Source organism: Nomascus leucogenys, chromosome 16 (assembly GCF_006542625.1).
Source record: "Nomascus leucogenys isolate Asia chromosome 16, Asia_NLE_v1, whole genome shotgun sequence".
NCBI classification, from domain to species: domain Eukaryota; kingdom Metazoa; phylum Chordata; class Mammalia; order Primates; family Hylobatidae; genus Nomascus; species Nomascus leucogenys.
In genome coordinates this window covers 59,462,790-59,485,881 of record NC_044396.1, presented here as the reverse complement: position 1 = coordinate 59,485,881, position 23,092 = coordinate 59,462,790, and the positions used below count along the sequence as shown (strand labels likewise).

At 37.7% G+C, this 23,092-nt stretch overlaps 1 protein-coding gene across 2 annotated transcripts in view; it reads left to right on the top strand.

The window, feature by feature from the left end:
• The window catches only part of ANGPT1 (angiopoietin 1), a 251,738-nt gene that overhangs the window by 145,265 nt on the left and 83,381 nt on the right, over positions 1-23,092 (top strand). For both annotated transcript variants that reach the window (XM_003256101.2, XM_012506677.2), the window contains exons 2-3: positions 8,154-8,309; positions 18,879-19,000. In XM_003256101.2, coding sequence (XP_003256149.1) covers positions 8,154-8,309; positions 18,879-19,000 — 278 coding nt within the window. The remainder of the gene's footprint in view (positions 1-8,153; positions 8,310-18,878; positions 19,001-23,092) is intronic.

Below are 23,092 nucleotides of genomic sequence, written 5' to 3'. Positions count from 1 at the left end.
AGGGATGGACCTAGGCAGCCTTCAAGAGACAGCAGCGGGCGGGGCACGGTGGCTCATGCCTATAATCCCAGCACTTTGAGAGGCTCAGGCGGGTGGATCACCTGAGGTCAGGACTTTGAGACCAGCCTGGCCAACATGGCAAAACCCTGTCTCTATTAAAAATACAAAAATTAGCTGGGCGCAGTGGCATGTGCCTATAATCCCAGCTACTCGGGAGGCCGAGGCAGGAAACCACTTGATCCTGAGAGGTGAAGGTTGCAGCGAGCTGAGATCGCCCCACTGCACTCCAGCCTGGGCGACAAAATGAGACTCCTTCTCAAAAACAAAACAAAACAAAAAAACCCACACAATCTGGTGTGGATTTAATGTAGAAAAAGAAGAAAAAAACTAATCAAGGTGATTCTCTGTGGCTTGGATGAACAGATAGGTGGTAATGGTGCCATTCACTGTGATAAAAATCAAAGACAGAAAGCCAAGTTGTGTTGGAGAAAGACAAGGAATATATTTGGGACAGAATGGTGCCTGGGGATTAAGCGATTCAGAGATTCTAGCTCTTTATCTTAAAACAGATGTGCCTGCTATGGAGACATGATCCAGTCCAGGGCTTTGCTATTGTTGCTAGTATCATTGTTTCTTTACTGCCATTAAAGATATGTATGTTATATTTTATAGATATATACATTCAGATTTCAATTTTTTATAATAAATTAAAATTCAAACCTTATAGACTCTTGTACTTTATAAAGGAAGTTTTAAATCAAGGAGTTTGAGAGCTTCGTGAGTCATTAGAAATGATCGAATCCAGCCCTTTATTTCATAGGTGAAGAACTTAAACCCAAAGAGTTTAAGTGATTTCTCCAAATTCATGGAGTATATCAATGATAGTACCTGGATTAAAATCCAGATATCCTGACTTCTGGCAGAATGTGCTTTTTATATGCCATGTGCCTTTTAAAAAAAGGTAAAGGGAAAAATTAAACAGACATACAAATATGCTTGAGGTTCCATGACTCTGACATTTTACTAGTGTGAGAAGGTAGGTGTAGAAGAGAGGTGCCAGGTTAGTAAAATGTGTTTTGGCACAGGAGACATTTGCTTATACAAAGAGAGAATGACTTTCCTGGGTCCTGGCCCAACTCTGGGGGCAATGTAAATGACTTTGGCAAATTTCAGCAGCCACAAAAATGTGGTCCCACAAGAATCATTACCAAAAAAAGCAATGGCAAGAGAATTTGTTCCTATGGGATTTTCTGGGTTGCCCTTCATAGCTTCGACATATGCCTCAATGGGATGTTGATACCATTCCTTTGGAGGCCGAGTAACAAACATCCACTCACATTATTAATATCAGTATCTGAGAGCATCTCCCTATCAAGCAGGAAGAATATTTACAGAAAGAAACATAGTCAGAGGCAGAATCCATTCACCAACTCTATTGAAATGACTCATTCACATGTTTCTATTTCCTGCTAGACTCAACTCTTTGTACTTGTAGCATTTGGCACCAGGCTTAGTACACCGCACACAGTTACCACATATATACTAAGACTAAACTGAACTGACACAGGGGGTGATAAGCCTGAATTAATTTTAGAATTTGGTTCTGTTTTTTGCCATGTGTGAGGTGATGCATCTGAAGAAAAAAAATCAAGAGGTTGCTGAGGCTCAATGACCAGGGGGCAGCTGATGGGTATCAATGGTAGGAAGCAAGGACAGAGTCCAGCAAAGAAAGTCAAGACGCCTAAAATGGATGGAGCATGAGTTGGTGAAAGGGGAGATCCAAATCAGGAGTCAGCAAAGGCAAAGCAAGTAGCAGGAACCAGGGAATTGGGAAAGAAATGTGGGGTGGGTCTAAGATACCAACAGCCATTGTTGTTGGCTCAGCCTAGTGATGTGAGCCTGGGTTTCCCACACACAGAGGGGCCACAACCTGACATCTGACATTGATTAGCTGTTTCACCTTGCTTTCTATAACCTCTCTGAACCTCAGTCACCACATCTGTAAAATGAGATCCTTGGAGCTCATAATATTTAATGTCTCTTTCAGCTCTCTTGTACTAATGGTTTTCTTTCTTCCATAAATAGTAAATATTCTTTCAGATATCAAAATGAGAAATGGGATCCATGGCATGTATATCAGTACAGAAACCATCTTAAATGTTAGCTAAATAGATCTATTGTCTAAAAAGACAATTATATTTATCCATTTCATAAAATCAATAGTATATTGGGAGATCTAATAATAGAAAAGCCTGAAAATAATATATTTGGCTTCAGCTGTCTTTTTTTAAATAAGGCCATAAACCTAGATATAGTTGCATTTTCAATATTGCCATTGATTTATGGAACAACGAGATTAGATAAAACCATCAACATTTAAGGCATTTTTTGCATTGTTTTACCTTTTTATTGCTTTCCCATATTTACCCTTTTGCTTTATTTCATGGTTGTTTTGCCATAACTGAGTAATACCATATGCACCAACATCCAACGACAGTCCATTTAATCTGCACCATATTTTAAGCGAACAATGCCTTTGTCAATTTTTATAGGGTTTAAAATGTTACTTTCTTAAGAATTACATGGAGAAATTATATTCTTTGTGCTTTAAGATATGCTCTGGTTTAAGAGACCCCTTGAAGTGGTCTCTTGAAGTGAAATGATACAGAATGCATTTCACGTACAAGACATGTCATAATCTCACACAGATTTTGGTTCTCATGAAACTGAAGCCCCCAGGGGTTTTGAGAGTCTAGTAAAAGCTCTCCCAAAATTCTCTCTCATGATGGAGAATGATAGCATCAATTCTCCCCTGGTCATTGGGCAAAAGACAGGGGCATACGATTTATGAGAGAACTACAAATGGCTGATTATATTACCTTCTTAAAAATATGTTTTCTTTGCCTACTTAATACTAAGACTTTTCATACAGTTGAGTGGATATTTGCTTTCTCACCATGGGTAACATTTCCTAAGATATTACAGCCATCAATCAATATGCAAATGTATAAATTAAAAAATGATCGACCTTTGAACAAGTTTCACCTCATCATTTCTGTAGCTTTCATTTTTACATATTTTGTGCATGAATATTCTGTGTTACCAGAATTTGTTTTTAACATTGGTAACAATATGCTTGTGTTTGATGAGTGACATTCCTTCAGAATGGAGCACAAGCTACTGGGCAATCTAGCCTCAAAGCAACATGCCAGTTCTGCCAACAACCCATTGTATGATCTTAGACAATTTACTTAACTTCCCTGAGCCTCGGTTTAGACATCAGTGAAATGAGGAAAATAATACTTACAGTACCTGGATTGTTCTAAAGATTCAATGAACTGCATATTTGTAAAAGCTGGTACATATCTAGCCTTTGTAGAGGCTTGTGTATTATTGTTATTCCCTTTGTTGTATTTTACAATGGTTGGCAAGAAAATAGAATGAGCAGAACAAAATAAACTTATATTACTAAGAAAAAAAGGTAAGAACTAATGAGAGGACTTTTAATGATTCCCTTCTATTAAAAGTACTGGCAAAGTAAACTTTCCACATACCTGGCCCTAGGGCTTCTCATCCCACCTCAAATTAACGTGGTCTCCACTATAGTGAAACCAAGTGAAAGTAATCACCCTCTAATAATGCATGTTTTTCTCAAAGGAATAAATATTATAATATATTATAATAATGAATATGCAATAGCTGACTAAAATTGAAATTATCAGTCAACCAATCATCCGGCCAACCAGTCCAATAACAGAACACTTCCCACATCTCTGAGGCTAGTAGAACATCAGAAGATAGAGTTGAGATTTTTCTTTGATGTCTGGCTTTTCTTTGATTTCTACGAAGTCACTGAAGGCCTCAGATTTCTGAACTATAAAATGGAATCAATTCTCTCCTTGTAAGTTTGGTATAAGGATCAAGTCAGACAATGTGTACAAAAGCTATGCAAATATTAAATCACTTCACAAATGCAACTTTTTTTTGCTTGAAAGTAATCATTTATTGTTTGTCATTTCATTTCAATCACATTCTACAATCCTCTTCCTAGTATTTTGGCCAGTAACTTATAAAACTCTGGCATGGCAGTATAGTCAAATAATTTTATTATTCAGGTTGAAAGACTCCTATATTATAACTTATTAGCTCTTGTGGTCAGCATCTTCTAAGCTTAAAATTCACATCTTAGATGTTTATAAAATATTGAACCTTGAGGTAGCTGTCATTTTCTGTAAACACATTTTAAAACCAGTAGGGAATATATGAAGACAATCAAATTTGTTACAAATCTTTTCTGAACCTGGCTGCTATGGCACATCAAGATGGATTTCACAGTTATACATCTACAGTGGAATGTTTAGAGATAAGATGAAAGCAGTCCTCCTTATTAATCACACATTGTATATTTGACTTCTGCCTCCTGCTCCAGCCTTTAAATCAACTACATCTAGTTCTTGCTACTTAAGTGTGCCATTAGATTTTGCATTAAAAGGCAGTTACTCCTGGAGAAAGCAGCCCCATTTGATTAAAAAATAATTAACTAGAGCTATATTCATGCTACTCATCATAGCAGCCTAAATGAGCATTTTAGTGTAGGTCAGAGATTTACTTTATATCTACAACAGGGTCAGCAGAGCTGAGAGGCACTTTATGGTTGTGATGAATGCTGGCATGAAATAGTTATTTTGCTTTGCTGTTGTTAAATTTTATAGTTAAAAAAAGCACAATAGTACAGAATGGTCAACAGCTGATACGAAGAGACTGAACCTTGATGTAGCCACCTATGCTGAGAGTGTCTTCCCTGTGAAGACTAGGGTACATGATTGTTATTACACCTGGAGACGTCAAACTCTGGGAACAGACTCCTGCTAACCAACTGCATAAAAAATTGATGTACAATTATCAAGCAGATCTTGTATTGGAGCTCACTGATTAGTGAACTCTCTCAGGGGGAAAATTTGCATAGAAAGCCAGATTTCTTGATAAGCAGGGAATCTGATATTTCAAAGTAAATTTGATGGTTTAAATCAGTATTACTCAATGACATTGCTCTCATTTAGGAAACATGGTAAGAAGTTTGCACCAGAATATAAACTAGAGCATAACTTTCTTCATTGAGAAAGTCTTGCATGTGTGTTTGTATATATATACATCAGGTGAGTGAACTAAACAATGTGCTTAGTGACCTAGATAATTTACATCCTGGTGCAAACTCCTCATTTCATGGCTGACTGTTCACAAGCAGGTCTCATACAGGCAGTTGTTCTATGGACCACACTTTGAGATGCACTGATTCTTTACCTGAATAAGAATTACATTGGGAAGCTTTATAAAATATACAGTTTCCCAGTACATGACCTTAAAGATTTCTGGTGTGTTGTACCTTCATCTGCATTTTAAAATTCTCCCCATGTAGTTTTGATGAACACTCAAGCTTTAAGAGCTATATAATAAAATGCATAGCATAATGAAGCAGTGCTAGGCTAAATAGGTTAGAGGTTAACAACATGGGTTTTGGAGCCATGGGTTGAATTCTTGTTTGTTCTTGAGCAAGTTGTTTGGGGGTTTCTGCGCCTCAATAGTCTCATCTATAAAGCAGCTATAACATACGTAATTGTGAAGTTTAAGTGTGATTATAAAAGGAAAACACGTAGCTCAGTTCCTGTTGCACAGTAGGCAATGGTAACTGTCACCTATAAATGATAGCTATTATCTTTATAATGGAGACTTATCTGTAATTTTTTAAGATACTTACACTCATGCATAACCTCAAATTCCCTGGAAAAGTAAGGAATATTCTCTTAACGTTTTCCTGCCTGAAATTTCTTCTGCTAAACACTGATCAAAAGTAACAATCCAAAGTCTTGGTTTTAAGTGTTAAAAATCTAAATCAATGTGATTGAAGGGGAAAAAAGTTGGCGGCTCAATGGGAGACTGTTATATCACGCAACTTATAACTGAATGTCCAAGGGTGGAACTAGCTAAAAACATAGCTAGGTCCAGGTGCTCAAAAGGTATCACCTGACTCTGTGTCTATCTATCTATGCATCCCAGTATCTATGTATGTACATAGATCTATCTATCTATCTATCTATCTATCTATCTATCTATCTATCTATCTATCTCCTTATCTAACATCTATCTTTCTGACTCGGCTTCATTCTTGGGCTGACTCTGGTTTTGTGGTGGCAAAATCGGGCATCAGCTGTATTGGGCATATATCACCAGCTTATTAACCACAGAGGAAAACAAAGTTATTTTGTAAATGAGTTTGATAAAATTTCAGAACTGAGGCTAATGGCCTTGCTTGTGATGTCTTTCCATTCTTGAACAATTCACATCTATGAAGTAAGAGCAGGACGTTCTGGCTTGACCAGTTAGAACCTGTACTCATTTGTGATGCTGGGGTGGGACAACTCTACCTGAAGCATTTGTTCCGAAGGGCAAAAAGATAACTTCCCAAAAGAAAGTTAAGGAATGCTATTAGGAAAAAGGGAACATAGGATGTGGAATCCAAAATGACAAATTTTTATTACTCTGTCCTACCCTCTTTTTCTCTACCTGCCTCTTGTTGTTTAAATATGTTAGTTCAATTGGAATAAAGTCAAGATTTGGCCTACAGGCCTTACATTTTGATAATTTTCAGAGATTTATTCTAATATATTTTGAATTTGTTTTATAATAAACTTTTATAGGTTGAATTTTTTCCCTCCTATGTCTAATTTGGGGGAAAAAAAAGAATGAAGGGGAATTATCTTATATTGACCAAAAATGAATTTAGAATGTATTAATAATAATAAGAGTTTGATTGAAAACCATTTTTGTTAGCATGGGACAGATTTGTGTTTGATAAATAGAAATAAGCAAGGGATGATGTTAGCAAGTGAGCTGCCAAAGCTTTACAAAGGGGAATTTACATTTAGACTATATTTATTACATGATAATAATTTTACGATGGATTATGAAATAGTGGATGTATTATGGTTCACTAAATCAGTAAAAATCACGTAGCTGTTAATGATTTGGAACCTGGCTTGTGAAGTACGACTTGGCATAGCTATCAAGTGGTTGAAAGTGTTGGTATGAGAGTTAAGGACTTCAGTGCTCAAGTCCAAATCTGGCTGTTTTTGTGGTGTGTGGCCTTGGACCTGACTTCTCTGGATGCAATTTCTCTATATGTGTAATTGAGTAATAAAATGTAGTCACCACACAGTGGTGGAGGAATTAAATGCACTGACAGGGAGGTGCAGGTTTCCTTTGTATTTTTCAAACAAGGCATATGTTCAGCTTTATTCTCCCAAGTACCTAATAGGCTCCCTTGCAGTAAGTCACTTAAAAATTCTCCGTGGTCCCTATGGGCACCATTTATTTTAGCACTACACTGTTCTCTAAGATGGCACCATAAAGGACTAAATATTACCCAAAGCAAGAAGGGCAAATACTGCTATATGGGTTGTAATTTCAGTACCTATTTTTGAGCTTGCAAAGGAGCATGGAGAATGATTATAGCTAGCTCTCAGGCTTTGCAGCTCATTTCATATATCATTGCCTATATTTTAATATTCCTTTAAAGGTTTTCGTTTTAGACATCATCCTTCCTCCCACTCCTCATCCCATTCCCCCGAAGCAGCGTGATCTTTTATTTATCATTACAAAAATAGAAGCAGGAGGCTGAATTTTTCTGAGGTAAGTGGTCAGTATGGTGTAACGGAAAAACCAGAGCACCAAGAATTAGATTTAAATTAGTACGTGAATTTGGCTGCATTCTTGCTGGACAACCTTGGGTTTATCACTGGCCCTCTCTGATTCTGTTTTTTCATCTATAAAATAAACAAAACAATAAAGCTGACTGTGATACATCTTTGCTATAAAGGCTAAATGGATAATGTCAACAATGGGAAAGTGTGATCCAAGTGCAAATTGTCATTATGATTGTGATTATTATAAATATATGTATCAGTATATTAGGAATTTGTTGACAACTGGATTCCTGTGTGCTCTGCTCCCATTTCTCCAACTCCCAGAGATGTAGAGGATCCCCGCCAGATGGCTGATTTGCCAGCTGTGTCTTGTTTTGTCATTGTAAATATTACATGCCCCAACTGGGAGGCTTTGCTTATAATGTAATATGTTTTGTTCTTTATCTCTTGCAGCTTGAGAATTACATTGTGGAAAATATGAAGTCGGAGATGGCCCAGATACAGCAGAATGCAGTTCAGAACCACACGGCTACCATGCTGGAGATAGGAACCAGCCTCCTGTCTCAGACTGCAGAGCAGACCAGAAAGCTGACAGATGTTGAGACCCAGGTACGCCCCCAGGGCCAGAGTCCACAGACTCAACCTGGAAAATTTTTTTTTTCTTTGGCTTGCTCCATAAACACAGAGCACATTTCAGCACTGTGATTAGGGAAACATACATTTTTGTTTATTGGTAATAACAACAATGACTGCCTGACATGCTATGCGTGTTTCTTTTGATCTAATGAGGGTTGGTATATTTAGCTTTGCATATGTTTGCAAAAACCGGCCAGCAAAGGACCTCATCAATGTTTAAATTCAAATAAGCACTGCAGCTACCAACTGTGATATGATACACATCAAACAAAGTAACCATTTGGGTCAGATTGGTGTCTTTGTTGTGCATTTTTGACCTGTTTTGTTTTGTCACTGGTAATGCTGTAGCCATAAGGGCAACTGCAGACGGTTTGTGCATTCAGCAGATTGAAAGGAAAATCCCAAATGAAGTTATGAGGAATATGTGCGTTTATACGTATATCTACCTATTAGGGCCAATGACGTACTTATTTGAGCACCAACGAGTGAAAACTAGGGATGCCCTTTGATCACAGTTGTCACAAACACCCCATCATAGTTTACTGGCAAATAGCAAATATCATTTTTGATGACTGTCATTTTTAATTGTCTCTTGGTTCCCTTTTAACCACGAAAATCATTATTCTAGTTACCATCCTGAAACCCAAGGGATGATTCTGTCCCGACGTAGTTGATTTCTGACATGAAAGCTGAAATATACATGTTCAAAAAGAAGGTGCAACATGATTTCTATTTTCTTTCATTTATGATATTGGCAACACAGATAGATTGGTATTTAAAGAAAAATAGCAATGATAATTGATACAGATAAAACTTTTTATATAACACAACTTCCCCTGCACAAATGGTTTTTTTGAAAATCACTTAGAGCAGATAGATCTTTTAGCTAGAAATCACTAGCTTGAGTGATTTCTCACATTCATGCAGCCAGTGTATAAAATCTGGGATTCAAACTCCAGGGTACTCATTTCTTTTCTATCTCCCTTGATTAGTAACATTAATAATTAACTAATTGAATAAGAACTTAAGTATTGACTACATTGGAGCAAAGATTCACATGAGCTCTGGAAAACACTTTTTGCTGCCCATCAGCATCAGATGAACATGGGAGATGGACGGAACTACATATTGTCCCTGAAAATTACAAGACTTTGTCTAATCATTCATTGTCACAGTAAGTTTGATAATATATGCACATTGGTTCCTTGTGGTATAAATAATGTGACTGTATTATTTATTTTATTTTATTAGAACAGAATGCTCACCCTCTCCTACAAAATACTCTTGTATGTTCAAAAACAAATACACAATATATCCTGCTTAATTGCATATTTGAAATTTGTATAAGTTTCTATTACAATAACTTTTATGGAACACATGGCAGGGTCTTGTTTAATTTTTTTATCCCCTAAAACACTGTGTCTTGGGTTGTTTTTTGATCTCTTTCTACCTACGAGTTGGAGTTGTGGGAAAAAAAATGTCCCGTTGTTAGCACAATAATCTCCAAACTGTTAAGATGCGTGCTATGTAAGGTACTGAGAGATAAATTGTTCTGCATCCTTAAGGCCAGAAGATGTGTACTTTATTGAAAATGGTACAGAAAATTCAATGAAAAAGAATAACTACTCCCTATACGAAGCAGCCAAAACTTACTATTAAAGACCAATGAAAGTTTATTAGATACAGTGAGAACAATTTTAAGATAGCTGAAACCCAGAAAACATTTCCAAAATCACAAATCCATCACAAGTAGCAATGAGAGGGAAGTAGAAAAGGATGACAGTGGCTCAAATTATACCCTACCTTAAGAAGTGACGCCTATGTGTTTTTTTCACTTTCATTTTCATGTCTTCCAATTGTTTATGCTATTTGTAGCTGTGATGCTTCAAACCCATTATATGTAAATGTATACCCTCGTGCTACTTATTTGAACTATTGCAACAGGGCATGTTCTGCTTAGACATAACCACCCAAGTGAACTCAAATCCTGATTCAGAGCCAAGTTTACAAAAGTAATCCTGAATTATTCCTTAACCTCCATACACTCTATTCATTTATAATAAGCATATATAAACCAGTAGATCCTTCTGTGCTGTCCAGGCATACTCTCATGGTTTTCTTCCTATATTCATCTAACTTGGCTTCACACCGGTAAGTGTTGCTTTTCCTAAAACTGACTTTAGGTCCTCAGTTTATTTCAGGAACTCATGACAATGTCTTTCCAATACATTTTAGTGCCCTGGCTTTCACATGATGATGTTATGAAATAATTAACTTATTGCTTTCTAGTCTTCTGCTGACCTTCTAGAATTACAACTTAACAAATACAGAAAGCCACAGGTTCATGCCAATGGCATTTTAAGATGCTCTTGCACTCAAAAAAGTATCATGATCAGGAAAGATACCAGTAATGACCACACCTCAATAACTCTGCTGGCCATGGTGGCAAGAATCAGAAACCACCACCATGCCTTTTCCTTCCCCCTTAGTCTGGCTTGCAGTGTTTTTCTCACTCTGTTATCAGTTTGTACCAATATCTCTTGGCCTTCAAGTTCCTCTTTCCAAGAGTACAATATGAAGGGGTTTGTATGAGGAATTATTCATGTCACTTCCTATAGTGTCTTTCTATTTCTCACTTCCTTCTCAGGCAAATTTGGTTTTTGGCGAAACTAACAGACAAACAAATTGCCTTAAAATTTGCCTCTAATAATCCATGCTTGGCTCAGTTCTAAGTAATTTTACATATATTAGCTATTTAATAATAATAATGAATTCTATAAGGTAGATGATATACCATCCTATGTTTATTTCCTTATTATCATTTATTATTATGTTTCGAGATAGAGTCTCACTCTGTCACCCAGGCTGGAGTGCAGTGGCTGATCAGGGCTCACTGCAGCCTCAACCTTCTGGTCTCAGGTGATCCTCCCACTCCAGCCTCATGAGCAGCTGGGACTATAGGTGTGTGCTACCATGCTCAGCTAACTTCTTTATTTTTTGTAGATACCAGGTCTTGCTATGTTGCCCAGGCTGGTCTCGACCTCCTAGGTTCAAGCAATTCACCTGCCTTGGCCTCCCAAAGTGCTTGGATTACAGACATGAGCAACCACTCCTGCCTTTGGGTACTTCCTTGATGTAAGATGTTTTAATAGGTCCTATTAGAATGCAACAAATAAAGCAGTCTTTACCTTCATGAGTTTGAGTTAATGTGGCAAAACGCTTCTAAGTCATTTCTTTCTTAACTTTCAGTCAAACTAATGATCTGTGGAGCCCTTCCTCATGGCCTTAAAGATGCACCTTTCCAATCTCCTACTTTCGGAAGTATAATTGACCAGTGCTCGCCAATGGCTGTGCTCTGAAATCCATTGCTGTGTTGGTGCAGAGACCACAATTTCCAGCAGTCGCTTCCACTCATTTTGGCAGGGATATGTAGGCCTGCTCCTGGGAGCTGTAGAAGTCCACTGACACATGACTTTGGCTAGGGGCTCTTCATCAGCCTTGCTGGAACTGTTGCACGGCTGCCTTGAGGGATGAGACTTCCACCCAACTCTTCTTCCTTCCCTCTCCTCTTTCCTGCAATTAGACCGGCATCCCGGTCTGAAGCTTCTCCAAACCTCCTCTGGCTTCCTCCCAATTTTTCCTCGTGGGCATTTCCCCTAATATATTTCCTGCATGTTTAATCCCATTTAATCATCTTTTCAGACATCACAAATGATCACATCTGCCATTTGGACCTCAATAGCACTCATTAGAAATATAAGGCAAGTACAGTGGCCCACACCTAAAATCTCAGCACTTTAGAGAAGAGCCATGTGGAAAAATGACTTGAGCCCAAGAAAAAAAAAAAGCCAGGTATGGTAATGCGTGCCTGTAGCCTAGTTACTCAAGGGGCTAAGGCTGGAGGATCCCTTGAACTTAGGAAGTTCAAGGTTACAATGAGCTGTAATCACACCACTGCACTCCAGCGTGGTTGACAGAGCAAGACCCTATCTTTAAATATATATATATATATATGTGTGTGTGTGTGTGTGTGTGTATTAGGCAGTTCAGGAACAGTTTGTTCAATGAGCATGAATCTTTTAACTGAAATGATGAAACAAACTCTTTAGTGGGTCATCTAAGGAAAATATCCTGTAATTAATTTTCTTACAAGGTTTAGGAAAATTGTTTGACAAGCCACCAGGAGAGGGCTCAGCAGCCCATAGGTCAAATTTGACCAGCCATCTTGTTTTGTAGATAAAGTTTTATTGGACACAGCTGCACTCATTCATTTATATGTTGTCTATGGCTGCTATTTCACTAAAATGGTAGAGCTAAATTGTTATACCAGAGACCATTTGGCCCACCAAGCCTAAGATGTTTACTATCTGGGCCTTCACAGAAAAATCTGACCAACTCCTGCACTAGGATATAAATTCCTAAGAAGCAGGGATTTTTCTGTCTTGTTCTTGTTCACTGCTCTATCGATAGGATTTAAAACAGGACTGGTGCACAGGCTCTCAATGAATACTTGTGAAATAATTACATTGACTAAGTTTTAGTCCCTTAATCTCTGCAGGTTTCAGCCCAATGTCGCCAAGCCTAAGGGCAATATGCTGAGGCTTGTGTGTTGATTGTAATAGGTACCCACAAATAGCTGATGGGTCAGAAGAGGACTTTGAACAGAAGCATTCTACTGCAAAGATGTCTGACCCAACTAAGAACATTGAATGAATTTTTTTTGTTTTTTTTTTGTTTGTTTTTCTTTTCTGCACTCTGAGAAGCGTAAGAAATTTGGACACCTTCCTTACTCGTGATGCTAATTTAGGGGGCAGGGGCGGGGAGAGAGAGTTGGATGCCATCAGCTGCAACAAGCAGAGGACCCCATGGCGACTTGAAAGAAGCCATTTTGGTAGCAGTTGTTAGTGACTAGAGGGTGTCACTAACCAGAGGGAAGCTGCTTATTTACAGCTACATGATAAGCCTGTGGGAAACAACCCAGACTCCGGAGATAGACTCTCCGGGTTGCATTCTGACTCTACTGAGCATTAGCTGTATTGGGAGAGTTATTTCTACCCACAATTCTCTGTCTGTAATATAAGTCCTATCTCTATTAAACTCTGTAACCAAATGAAATGGTTATTATATTATACATATAGGGTTATATTATTATGTTATAAATATATACATATATAATGAGGGTATTACTATTATAAATAAAATATATTTATATAATATAGAGAATATTATGTAATAGTTATATAGTATTATATTATATCACGACTAAGATGAACAATAATTCCGTAAGATTATCTAATTTCTACATTCATATTTTCACATTTTTCCACTAAAACTTTTATAGAAGTTTTGTTTTTCAAGATTTAATAGTCCATTTAAATTTGGAGCTGTCGTCTACTTTTTTTCCCTGATATTGACATTCTTAAGAAACTGGGTTGTTTTGTCAATCATCTCACGTTCTGCGTTTGTCTGAATATTTCTTTATTATGACCTTTAGTTTACCCTTCAATCCCCTGTGGTTTCTGTAAACTGGAAGTTGAATCTGAAGACTTGTTTAGGTTGAATGGAATATGGTGGCAGAGCTGTTCTGTGGAATTACTGGTCACTTCCTATTGCATCTCTTCAGGAGACGCACGTGCCAGATTGCCACTCCCTTAGTTATGCTGTTCTTTAACTTGGTTAGGCTTATAACCTCCATATCACTGCATCCCAATAGTTCACTTTTCCCTAGGAAATTAACAGATAACCTGTAGGGTAATACTTGGTCACATTATCCATTACTAACCAAGTAAATTACTTCAATCATTTTTAAAATGCTGATTTTCTAACTTTCTCATTCCCTCTGCATGAATCAACCTTAATTCTTCTGTTAGAATTAATTGCTAAGGCATCATATTTTATGTTACAAATTTTTCTTTGGAAAAAAAAATAAAGCAAAAGGAAACATAACCCTAAAAACAGGGCCTATTTCAAAGTTAATGAGTCATTGAAAGAGATTTTTGGCCAGGCACGCTGGCTCACGCCTGTTATCCCAGCACGTTAGGACGCTGAGGTGGGCAGATTGCTTGAACCCAGGAGTTCGAGACCAGCCTGGGCAACATGGCAGAGCCCTGTCTTTCTTCACAAAAAAAAGAAAACAAAAAAACGAAAAAATTGCTGGGCATACCTCACCGGAGCCCAAGAGGCTGCAGTGACTGTGGTCATGCCACTGCATTCCAGCCTGGGTGACAGAGTGAGACCCCGTCTCTAAAAAAAAGAGATTTTCCTTCTACCTCAATCTCTGACTTTTAGCATTAATATTAATTTAAAGGATCAGAGGCACTCTTGAAAGTATTAAAGGGAGCTGGGTGAAATTTTCCAGCTCACTTTCTCTCGGAAACTAATAGTTTTTATTTTTAAACGTTTACTTTTTTTAAAAAAAGAACTAAAATTTTGTAGCCCATAAATCCTCAATTTCAGGTTTTATGTCTCTCTTGCTCTTAGGTATATTTTGAAAAATTTATTCTTTGAAATTGTTCCTTGAGGGGCATGTTTCACATATGCTTTGCTCCTTTTCCTTCTTTTTCTTTATTTAAAAATTTTCTTTTTTTCCCCAAAGATGTGCTTTTGGAATGTGTTTAGGCTAAGAAGGAAATGTCTTTTGTCATTTTAATGGAACACTTCGGCTATTGCTAAGCAGCAAATTCCATAGACGCATGGCAAGAAAGTGGTCAATTTATCATAGTTTGCTGTGCAATTCTCTTGGTTGCCCACTTCAGACCTAGTTTAATACATCAGTGGAGAGAGTTGAAATAAAGCAGCAATAGGGTCAAGGTGATGGGGAAAGAAGAGGAGAGATTGGCATTTGTGCTCTAAACTGCCCTGATCTTTAGATCGGCATTTAGCCCGGACTTCTGATATTGGACCCCTTCCTTCTCCCATATTCAGATGCTGCTCTAGATTTAGACTGTCATCATTGAAGTCTAACTTGATATTCATGTCGGCCCTGTCATCCTTTCTGTGACCATGACTCAAGCCTGAAAGACAGCTCACTGTCCATTGCCCAGAATGTCATGTAACTCAGCTACGAGTGCTGCAGTGTGCTGGGCCCTGGGGGATCTGGAGGCTTAGAGGACTCCGGATGAGCCTTCCTGCCTCTGTGCAGCTGACATCCTAGGAGGGGCAGAAAGACAGCAAATGGGTGAACAGATATGATAGTTTTCAATAGTGATAATTCTGTAAAGAAAATTAAATGAGGTGATGTGATGGAGGGTGAGGAAGGTATTACTGTAAAGAAGGTGGCCAGAAAGGGACTGTCTAAGATGATAAGAAGAAATCAGCCATGTATCTAGGAAGGGGTGGGCATGCCAAGCAGAGGAAACAGCAAGTGCAAATCTTCCAAGATTGGAATGAATTTGGCTAGTCAGGGTGGCAGAAAGAAGACTGTGTAGTTGGAGAATAATAAACAAGAAGTGAACAGGGTTCTGATCACGTGGGTCTTTTCAGACCAGGCTGAGGGCTTTGGAATTCATTCTCATTGCAAAGGGCTTTGGAATTCATTCTAATTCATTAGCATGTTGCAAAGGAGATGGCATGATCTGATTTATGTGTTCAAAAAGATCCCTCTGGTTGCTGTGTGACAAATGGACTTGAGGTGGGGCAAGTAGGAAAAGGAAGACAAACTGGGAACTGTAGTGGTCTCCAGACTGAGATATGGGCAGCTTCATTTTCAATTTTAAATGGTTCCATTTTGTTCTCAATGGACATGGAGGAGAATACTTACTGTCTTTTGGAAATTAAAATTTTTGGTGTCTGAGAATGTCAGGAAGTGTGATCAGAGAGTACGGCGAATAAGAAAGAAAATAGATTTTATTTAACTGCATATGATATGCTTGATTTAGTGAGACAATGTACCTCATAAACAAATATTGAGTATCCATAAACAAATATTGAGTGTTGTCTCTGTGCCAAGCTTTGTTCTAAATGTCACCAAAACATACAAGTGTTTCATTCCCTATTTCATTATTTTATAAATTGTCACTCAATAAACAAATACAAATCTTACTTGGACAATAATATGTTTAATAGTTGAAAGTTATATCTTGTGCATCTCCAATATTTACATTCTCTATCATTTATCCCCACTGAGCTCCTCCAAACTCTACCTTCAAATTCTGTTTGTTTTGAAATGAAATAATAGAGAATAGAAAAAATGTTTTTTAAAACATGAAACCCTTTACAGACACGAATATGATTAGTAGCAGTACATTTTAGACTGGCTTTCAGATCCTTACTAATGACTATATAAATGAGTCATAGCAGTTTAAACTTTTTTAGAGTATAAATGCTGTATCTCACCATTCTCTGCCCCATCCCCTCCTCGCCCTCCTGTTCCACCCCTTGCGGGGCTAGGACTGTAGGGTGAGGCAAGGGAGACCACGTCAGACCAAATCAGACATGTGCAGAATCAGATCCTGTCTTTATTTTAAAATGATATTCTGTTAAATGTGGATTTCTTGCATTAATTGTAAAATTTTTAAAATGTTACATTAAAATATTACTTACCTTGATTACTGAGATTTCTGACACCCCTTTAAGTTTTGCAACTGATGCATTTGCCTCTCTCACCTCAGCCTAGTTCCTGCCTTGCTCCCTTCAAATACATCCCCTGCTCCTGCAAACTCCTGTAGCCCAAGTCCAGCCCAGGGCCTATAGGTGTATTTTGTTTTTTATTTTATTATTTTATTTTTATTTTTTTGAGATAGGGTCTCACTCGGTCACCCAGGCTGTAGTGCAGTGGCATAATTATGGCTCACTGCAAACTCTACCTGCCAGGCTCAAGTGATTCTCCTGCTTCAGCCTCCTGAGTAGCTGGGACTACAGGCACAAACCACCATGCCCAGTTAATTTTTGTATGTTTTTGTAGAGATGGGGTTTTGCCATGTTACCCAGGCTGGTCTTGAACTCCTGAGCTCAAGCAAGCCACCTGCTACAGCCTCCCAAAGCGTTGGGATTACAGGTGTGAGCCACCACACCTGGCCCTGTTGGTATATGTTGAATAGACTTTCTGTGTGCATCTGATATAATCCTAGATTTAGAGACGCTACAGAAAATGAGGATGGCTCTAATGGCATCATTTGTAGAGGAACTTTACATTGATATTGACCTGGCAGAAGTATTTCCAGGTCCTTTTAAATAAGTAGTTTTAGGAAAGATGTGGTAGTTTAAAAATGTTTCAAATAGTGTGAGGAGCTTTTAAAATTAATTTATCTTCTTTCTTTCCTCTGATACCTCCCTTAAGGAGGAAAGAGAGGGAGGGACAAGACAGAGTCAGGAACAGGGCATTGACACAATTTGAAGGCATCTGCTAGGACTGGAGTGTGCATTCTTTGCCTGAAGAATGACAGGTTTAGGTGCACGGCTCACAGACTCATGTCATAATAAGGCCCAGCTAGGCACGTGGGTCATTGTGATTCAAGATGAATTGAGCCTTCACAGTTTCTAGAGGACCACCAGAGTAGTAGTAGTGGAGTTGAAAGGATGAGAACAATCTGTCTCTCATACAATCTGGGTTCTGGGTCATTTCATTTCCTCAGAATGGTTTGACTTACCCTCTCCTTAATTTTCTTTGCAGAGCAGCAGAATCAGAATAAAACTACCTGGGTTTGAAACCCCACTCTTCCCTTGGTTCCCATGTGAACTTAGGCTTCTCTCTGAAGCTCAGTTTTCTCATCTGTAAAGTGATGATAACAATTTCTCCTTCAGTAGATAGTCATGATATCCGGAAAGGCTAGCATGACCCAGTGTGATAGGCATTCTATAAATGTGTGATAATGAGTCTTTCTAAACTATATCAAGAGATTTTTGCACATTTCTAATTGTTTTTTGTCAGGTGATGCATCAAGGCAGGTATCTTTTACATGCCTATTAGTTATTCTTAATTATCCACAATATCTAAGACCTTGTACTTAATACTAACCTTGCACTTACAGATATTGGAGATAAAATATATGAAGCAACTAGCACAGGATAATATCCTAGGGTTTTAGGACACAAAAGTCCTAAAACACAATGTGTTTGTTCAATAGCAATGTCAATCTCAAACCAAAATAATATCTGAAAGGCATGGAAACATTAGTTGGTAGAATGTAAACCTTTTTTTTTTTCTTTTTTGAGACAGAGTCTCGCTCTGTTGCCCAGGCTGGAGTACAGTGGCACGATCTCGGCTCACTGCAAGCTCCGCCTCCCAGGTTCACGTGATTCTCCTGCCTCAGCCTCCCCAGTAGCTGGGACTACAGGCGCCCGCTACCACGCCCAGCTAATTTTTTGTATTTTTAGTAGAGTCGTGGTTTCACCATATTGGCCAGGATGGTCTCCATCTCTTGACCTTGTGATCCACCCGCCTTGGCCTCCCAAAGTGCTGGGATTACAGGCGTGAGCCACCGCGCCCAGCGGTAAACCATTTGTTAAATTATTCTTGAAAAAATATTTAACGACAAAAGAAAACTTAAAAAAGTTCTTTGATTCGTGACTGAAGTTTGAAATATTTTCATCTTTTATCTTAAGGTACTAAATCAAACTTCTCGACTTGAGATACAGCTGCTGGAGAATTCATTATCAACCTACAAGCTAGAGAAGCAACTTCTTCAACAGACAAATGAAATCTTAAAGATCCATGAAAAAAACAGGTGAAGATTGCTTTATTCCAAAAATGTTTCTGTGTGTACTTATTTATATCCTTCACCTCTCTGCCAACTCTTAAACAAATAAGGTTGAGGTGGTTTACAAAAATGAAACATAGAGCCAAATTAGTATTAATATAAAGATAAAGGAGATCTTAAGGTAAATTCAGCTAGTATGTCAGTAATAAATTAATACTGTTGCTGATACTCTTGAAATATTTGCTTTATATAACTTTCAGCATTAATTTCTCTAATGGTAGTAGTTCAAATCTCACCACATCTACAAAAATTTGATTCTATGACTAAATTCAGTGACACAAAGTATTGACATTTTGCAGCAGAATCAAAACCTATAACAACAGAGAATAGAGCCTCTTAAATTCCTCCTCAAACCCCAATTCTTAGGCTTTTACAAAGCTACAGGTTGTTGAATTCAGAAATATGGCACTAGAGAGAAGGAAAATGTATATTGTTTTCTAGAAAATAATTTACCTATAAAGCTGATCAAGGGTTTGGTTTTCTAGTTTTCATTTATAGCCATTTACTTTGGACATAGTAAATTTATTTGGTTAGCTTTATAGATGTCATTACACCATCTTGTTTTATAAATTAAGAATCATTTTAGTTGATTGAATTGGAACTTAGACATCTTGAGTGTTGGGACAATGAAAAAGTGTATTATTTTGAAGTCATCAACATTGATGATGAACAATTGAAAACACTGACTTCCTTAGGACAAGTTTCTTGCATTAAATTGACTTTTCTTCTGGGTATCTGGATAACTTGAAGAAGATTCAGTTCCTATGCATAATATTGAGGTAAAGACCATTGTATTGATAGAAGCTGGTTAAATGCCATTGAATTGGTGGCACTAGAGTTCCTTTTATATTCCACACCAGGAAGACACCTAAGAGGACTGCTAGTACTGTTCTTTACAAGTGAGGGAACAGAGACTCAGTGGAAGGGAGTGACCTGTTCAAGGTCACACAGCTTGCTAGTGGCAGCAGTTGGAATGTAATTTAGGTGTTTTTGCTGCTAGTCCTCATCTTTCCACTGTAACACATGGCCTTTTCATATTATCTACAAACTAAAAGGATTTCCCAACTTCATGCTAAAAGTAGAGCATAATGCAACAATTACAGTTAAACTTTTGCATGAAAAATACAAACCTGGCTGTTGGTTTAGAATCTGAAAGGAGTCACTCATGACTTGTATTTCTAAGTGTTACATTTATTTATCCTTGTACTGTGACATGGTGTTAACTGTATAACTACAAATAAACTTGACAGGACTTGACCCTTATTGCAAGATTAAATGTTCTAGAATTAACAATCCTGTTGAAATATACCATTTATTCTCCTGTAATTTCACAGTAACCAGACCTATACATGTATGTAATAGGTATGCTTCAACCATCCCTGAATCTAGGGTCACCCCTTTATAGTTTAATTTTGTCACCAAAAGCGAACCACACTTACAGTCATATTTCAAGATGCTATTGGTGAAGGCTTTGTCCAGGAATCATGGATAAGTTAAACAACGACAATTTTCTCTTATTTTTCTGAGTCATTGTTTGGTTTTACATTTATTCAAATAGCACATTTATTATAGCATAAGGACAAAAAAACACACAGGAAAATTAAAAACCGCAGCTTTATCATACAGAAAGAGCTGCATATTTTGCTGCATTTTATATATAAATATCATTTTCACAAAAAGTTCTGTCATACCTTACACACAGTCTGGAAGTCTGACTTCTTTGGAGATAGATATCATTTTACATTAATAAAATATTCTCTAATATTCTTAATAACTGCATATTTCATTTTACTGGTATAGCCTAAGGTGGTTTGAATCCATCTCTCAGTAGTTATGTTACCACCTGATTTATTTCTGAAAGAGTTGCCAGCATGAATTTACATTCTTTAGTTCTTCCCTACTGATCTGCATATTATGTCTTTGTCTGTATCTGACCCTTGAGGTGTCATGATACCATAACATAAACTGGGAGGCCTGAAAAGTCTCCTCCCTAACTGCAAAAACAAATGCCATCCTTATTCACCACTTGTACTCAGGTGCTCTGTCTCTTTCTCTTTTCTTCCCTGCTTCTCGTATTTATCCTTCCTCCCTTCCTTCTCTCCCTCCCTCCCTCCCTGCTTGCTTGCTTTTCTTTCTTTCTCTTTCTTTCTTTCTTTCTTTCTTTCTTTCTTTCTTTCTTTCTTTCTTTCTTTCTCTCTCTCTCTCTCTCTCTCTTTCTTTCTCTCTCTCTCCTTCCTTCCTTCCTTCCTTCCTTCTCTTTCTTTCTTAAAAATGTATCCTTTCTACCTTAATTCTGGATCATTTCAGATTTTCTTGTCTTCCCATCATGATTTTTATGCAGCATCTGGTATCATTTCCTACTATAGAATTCTCACTATGAAATATTATATTTTAAAGGCAAACTGCTTAAAAGTTGTTCTCTCTGCTCTATCAGTAAAAGTGAGTTAGGGTGCAAGCTCTCAAAAGAGCTCCACTCTGGGTCAGGTAGAAGGGGTTTCCATGCACTTCACTATCTCAAAAGAATCTGACTTCTGATCCCAAACATATTTGTGCCTTCTGCTGATGAACTTTCCCCCTCATTAAATTCTAATTTCAACAGAAAACTCAGGTTTTCTTACATGTGTAAATCACATCATTTATTGCTAATGTTAATTTTTTTCAGGATTATAGCAATTCCTTTTCTAGTAATATAGGTATTTCACTACAAATTCAGAGATTTGGGTTTTAATTGGAAATTCACTTCTGTGCTCACACAGACAAAAACTTGCATGCATCTTATACTTCCATTCCACATCTCTTTCTTTTTTGACAGTGGACCCCTCAAGTATGGCATTATCTCACATGTGGTTCTGGGATATTTTTCTATCAATTGCTATGCCTCCTGGTATTGCTGTATCTCTATAGTTATCTGTCTATCTTCTTGTCTAAGGGCCTAATGTGTGTGATGGAGTGTTGGCAGAACATCTGTTCTTAAATTAGACATAGTCTTCCATAAACAACTTAAAAAAGAGAGAAGTGTTTTTCTTTATACAAATACAAAATACCCATTTGTGACACATAGCATACTTTCCCTATTCTGTTTATTGTTATTGTTTATTTTCATATGCGCAATGGAATTAGAGGAGCTCTGCCAGGCAATTTCTATTGCAACCAAGAAATGTGCTCCTCCTGTTTAAGTGGAGAGAGGTTCAAAGTCAAGCATGAAGCTGTTTATGTTTTAAAAAAATAGTTTATCGATTATCACTGGTTATTCCTTATATGAATTGTAATCCTCCAAATGCAACAAGAAGCTATTTCTACATCAAGGCATCTCTGAAATGCAGCAACAACCTGCCTTTAGTTGGTCAGGTCTGGTTTGGATCAGCTAATACACTTTGCAGAGGGGATTATCTAAATTAAGCTTTGTTTCCTCCCCAAGGAATGTCAGGGGTTGTGTCTGGGTGTGGGACTTACCAGCTTTGAGTAAGATGGGGCTTCAGCCGCCAAGTCAGTGAGCTGGCCCTTAGGAAGGTCCACCACCGCTTTGGCAAAATGAGGAGGAATATTTTATGGTTAGGATTATACTACACAAACATGCTGAGAGGTCCTGCTGATTTACATCCTGACAAATTAAATGCATCACTTGTAGGATTGGAAACGGATTTTTGGCCTCATTAGATTCACTTCTCTATCCCCTACATGGCCAGAAGCACAAAGCAGAAACAGGACTAGCAACATTTGCTCTGCTGTTTGTTTTCCTAACAGTCCAGAGGGAGTCACTCTAAAAAGCTTCCAGTTTGCTCTCTTTAGGCAATATGTTGTTCTTTTGTTGGATGCTACCCGAATCTTAAAACCTGGTTTTGTTTCTTACCTCAAAGAAACAACACTTGGGAGTCAGGAATCTGTAACTCGCCCATATAATTGGAATTACACAACCAAGAACCTAAGTAAATGGGAAACATTAATATTTTACCTTGCCCACAAAGGGAGTGATATGAACACAAAGTAGGATACAAAACGTAAACTTTCACTAGTTTCCTCCAGTATGTCTCCTACTGCTTTCTAAAACAACGGAATAGA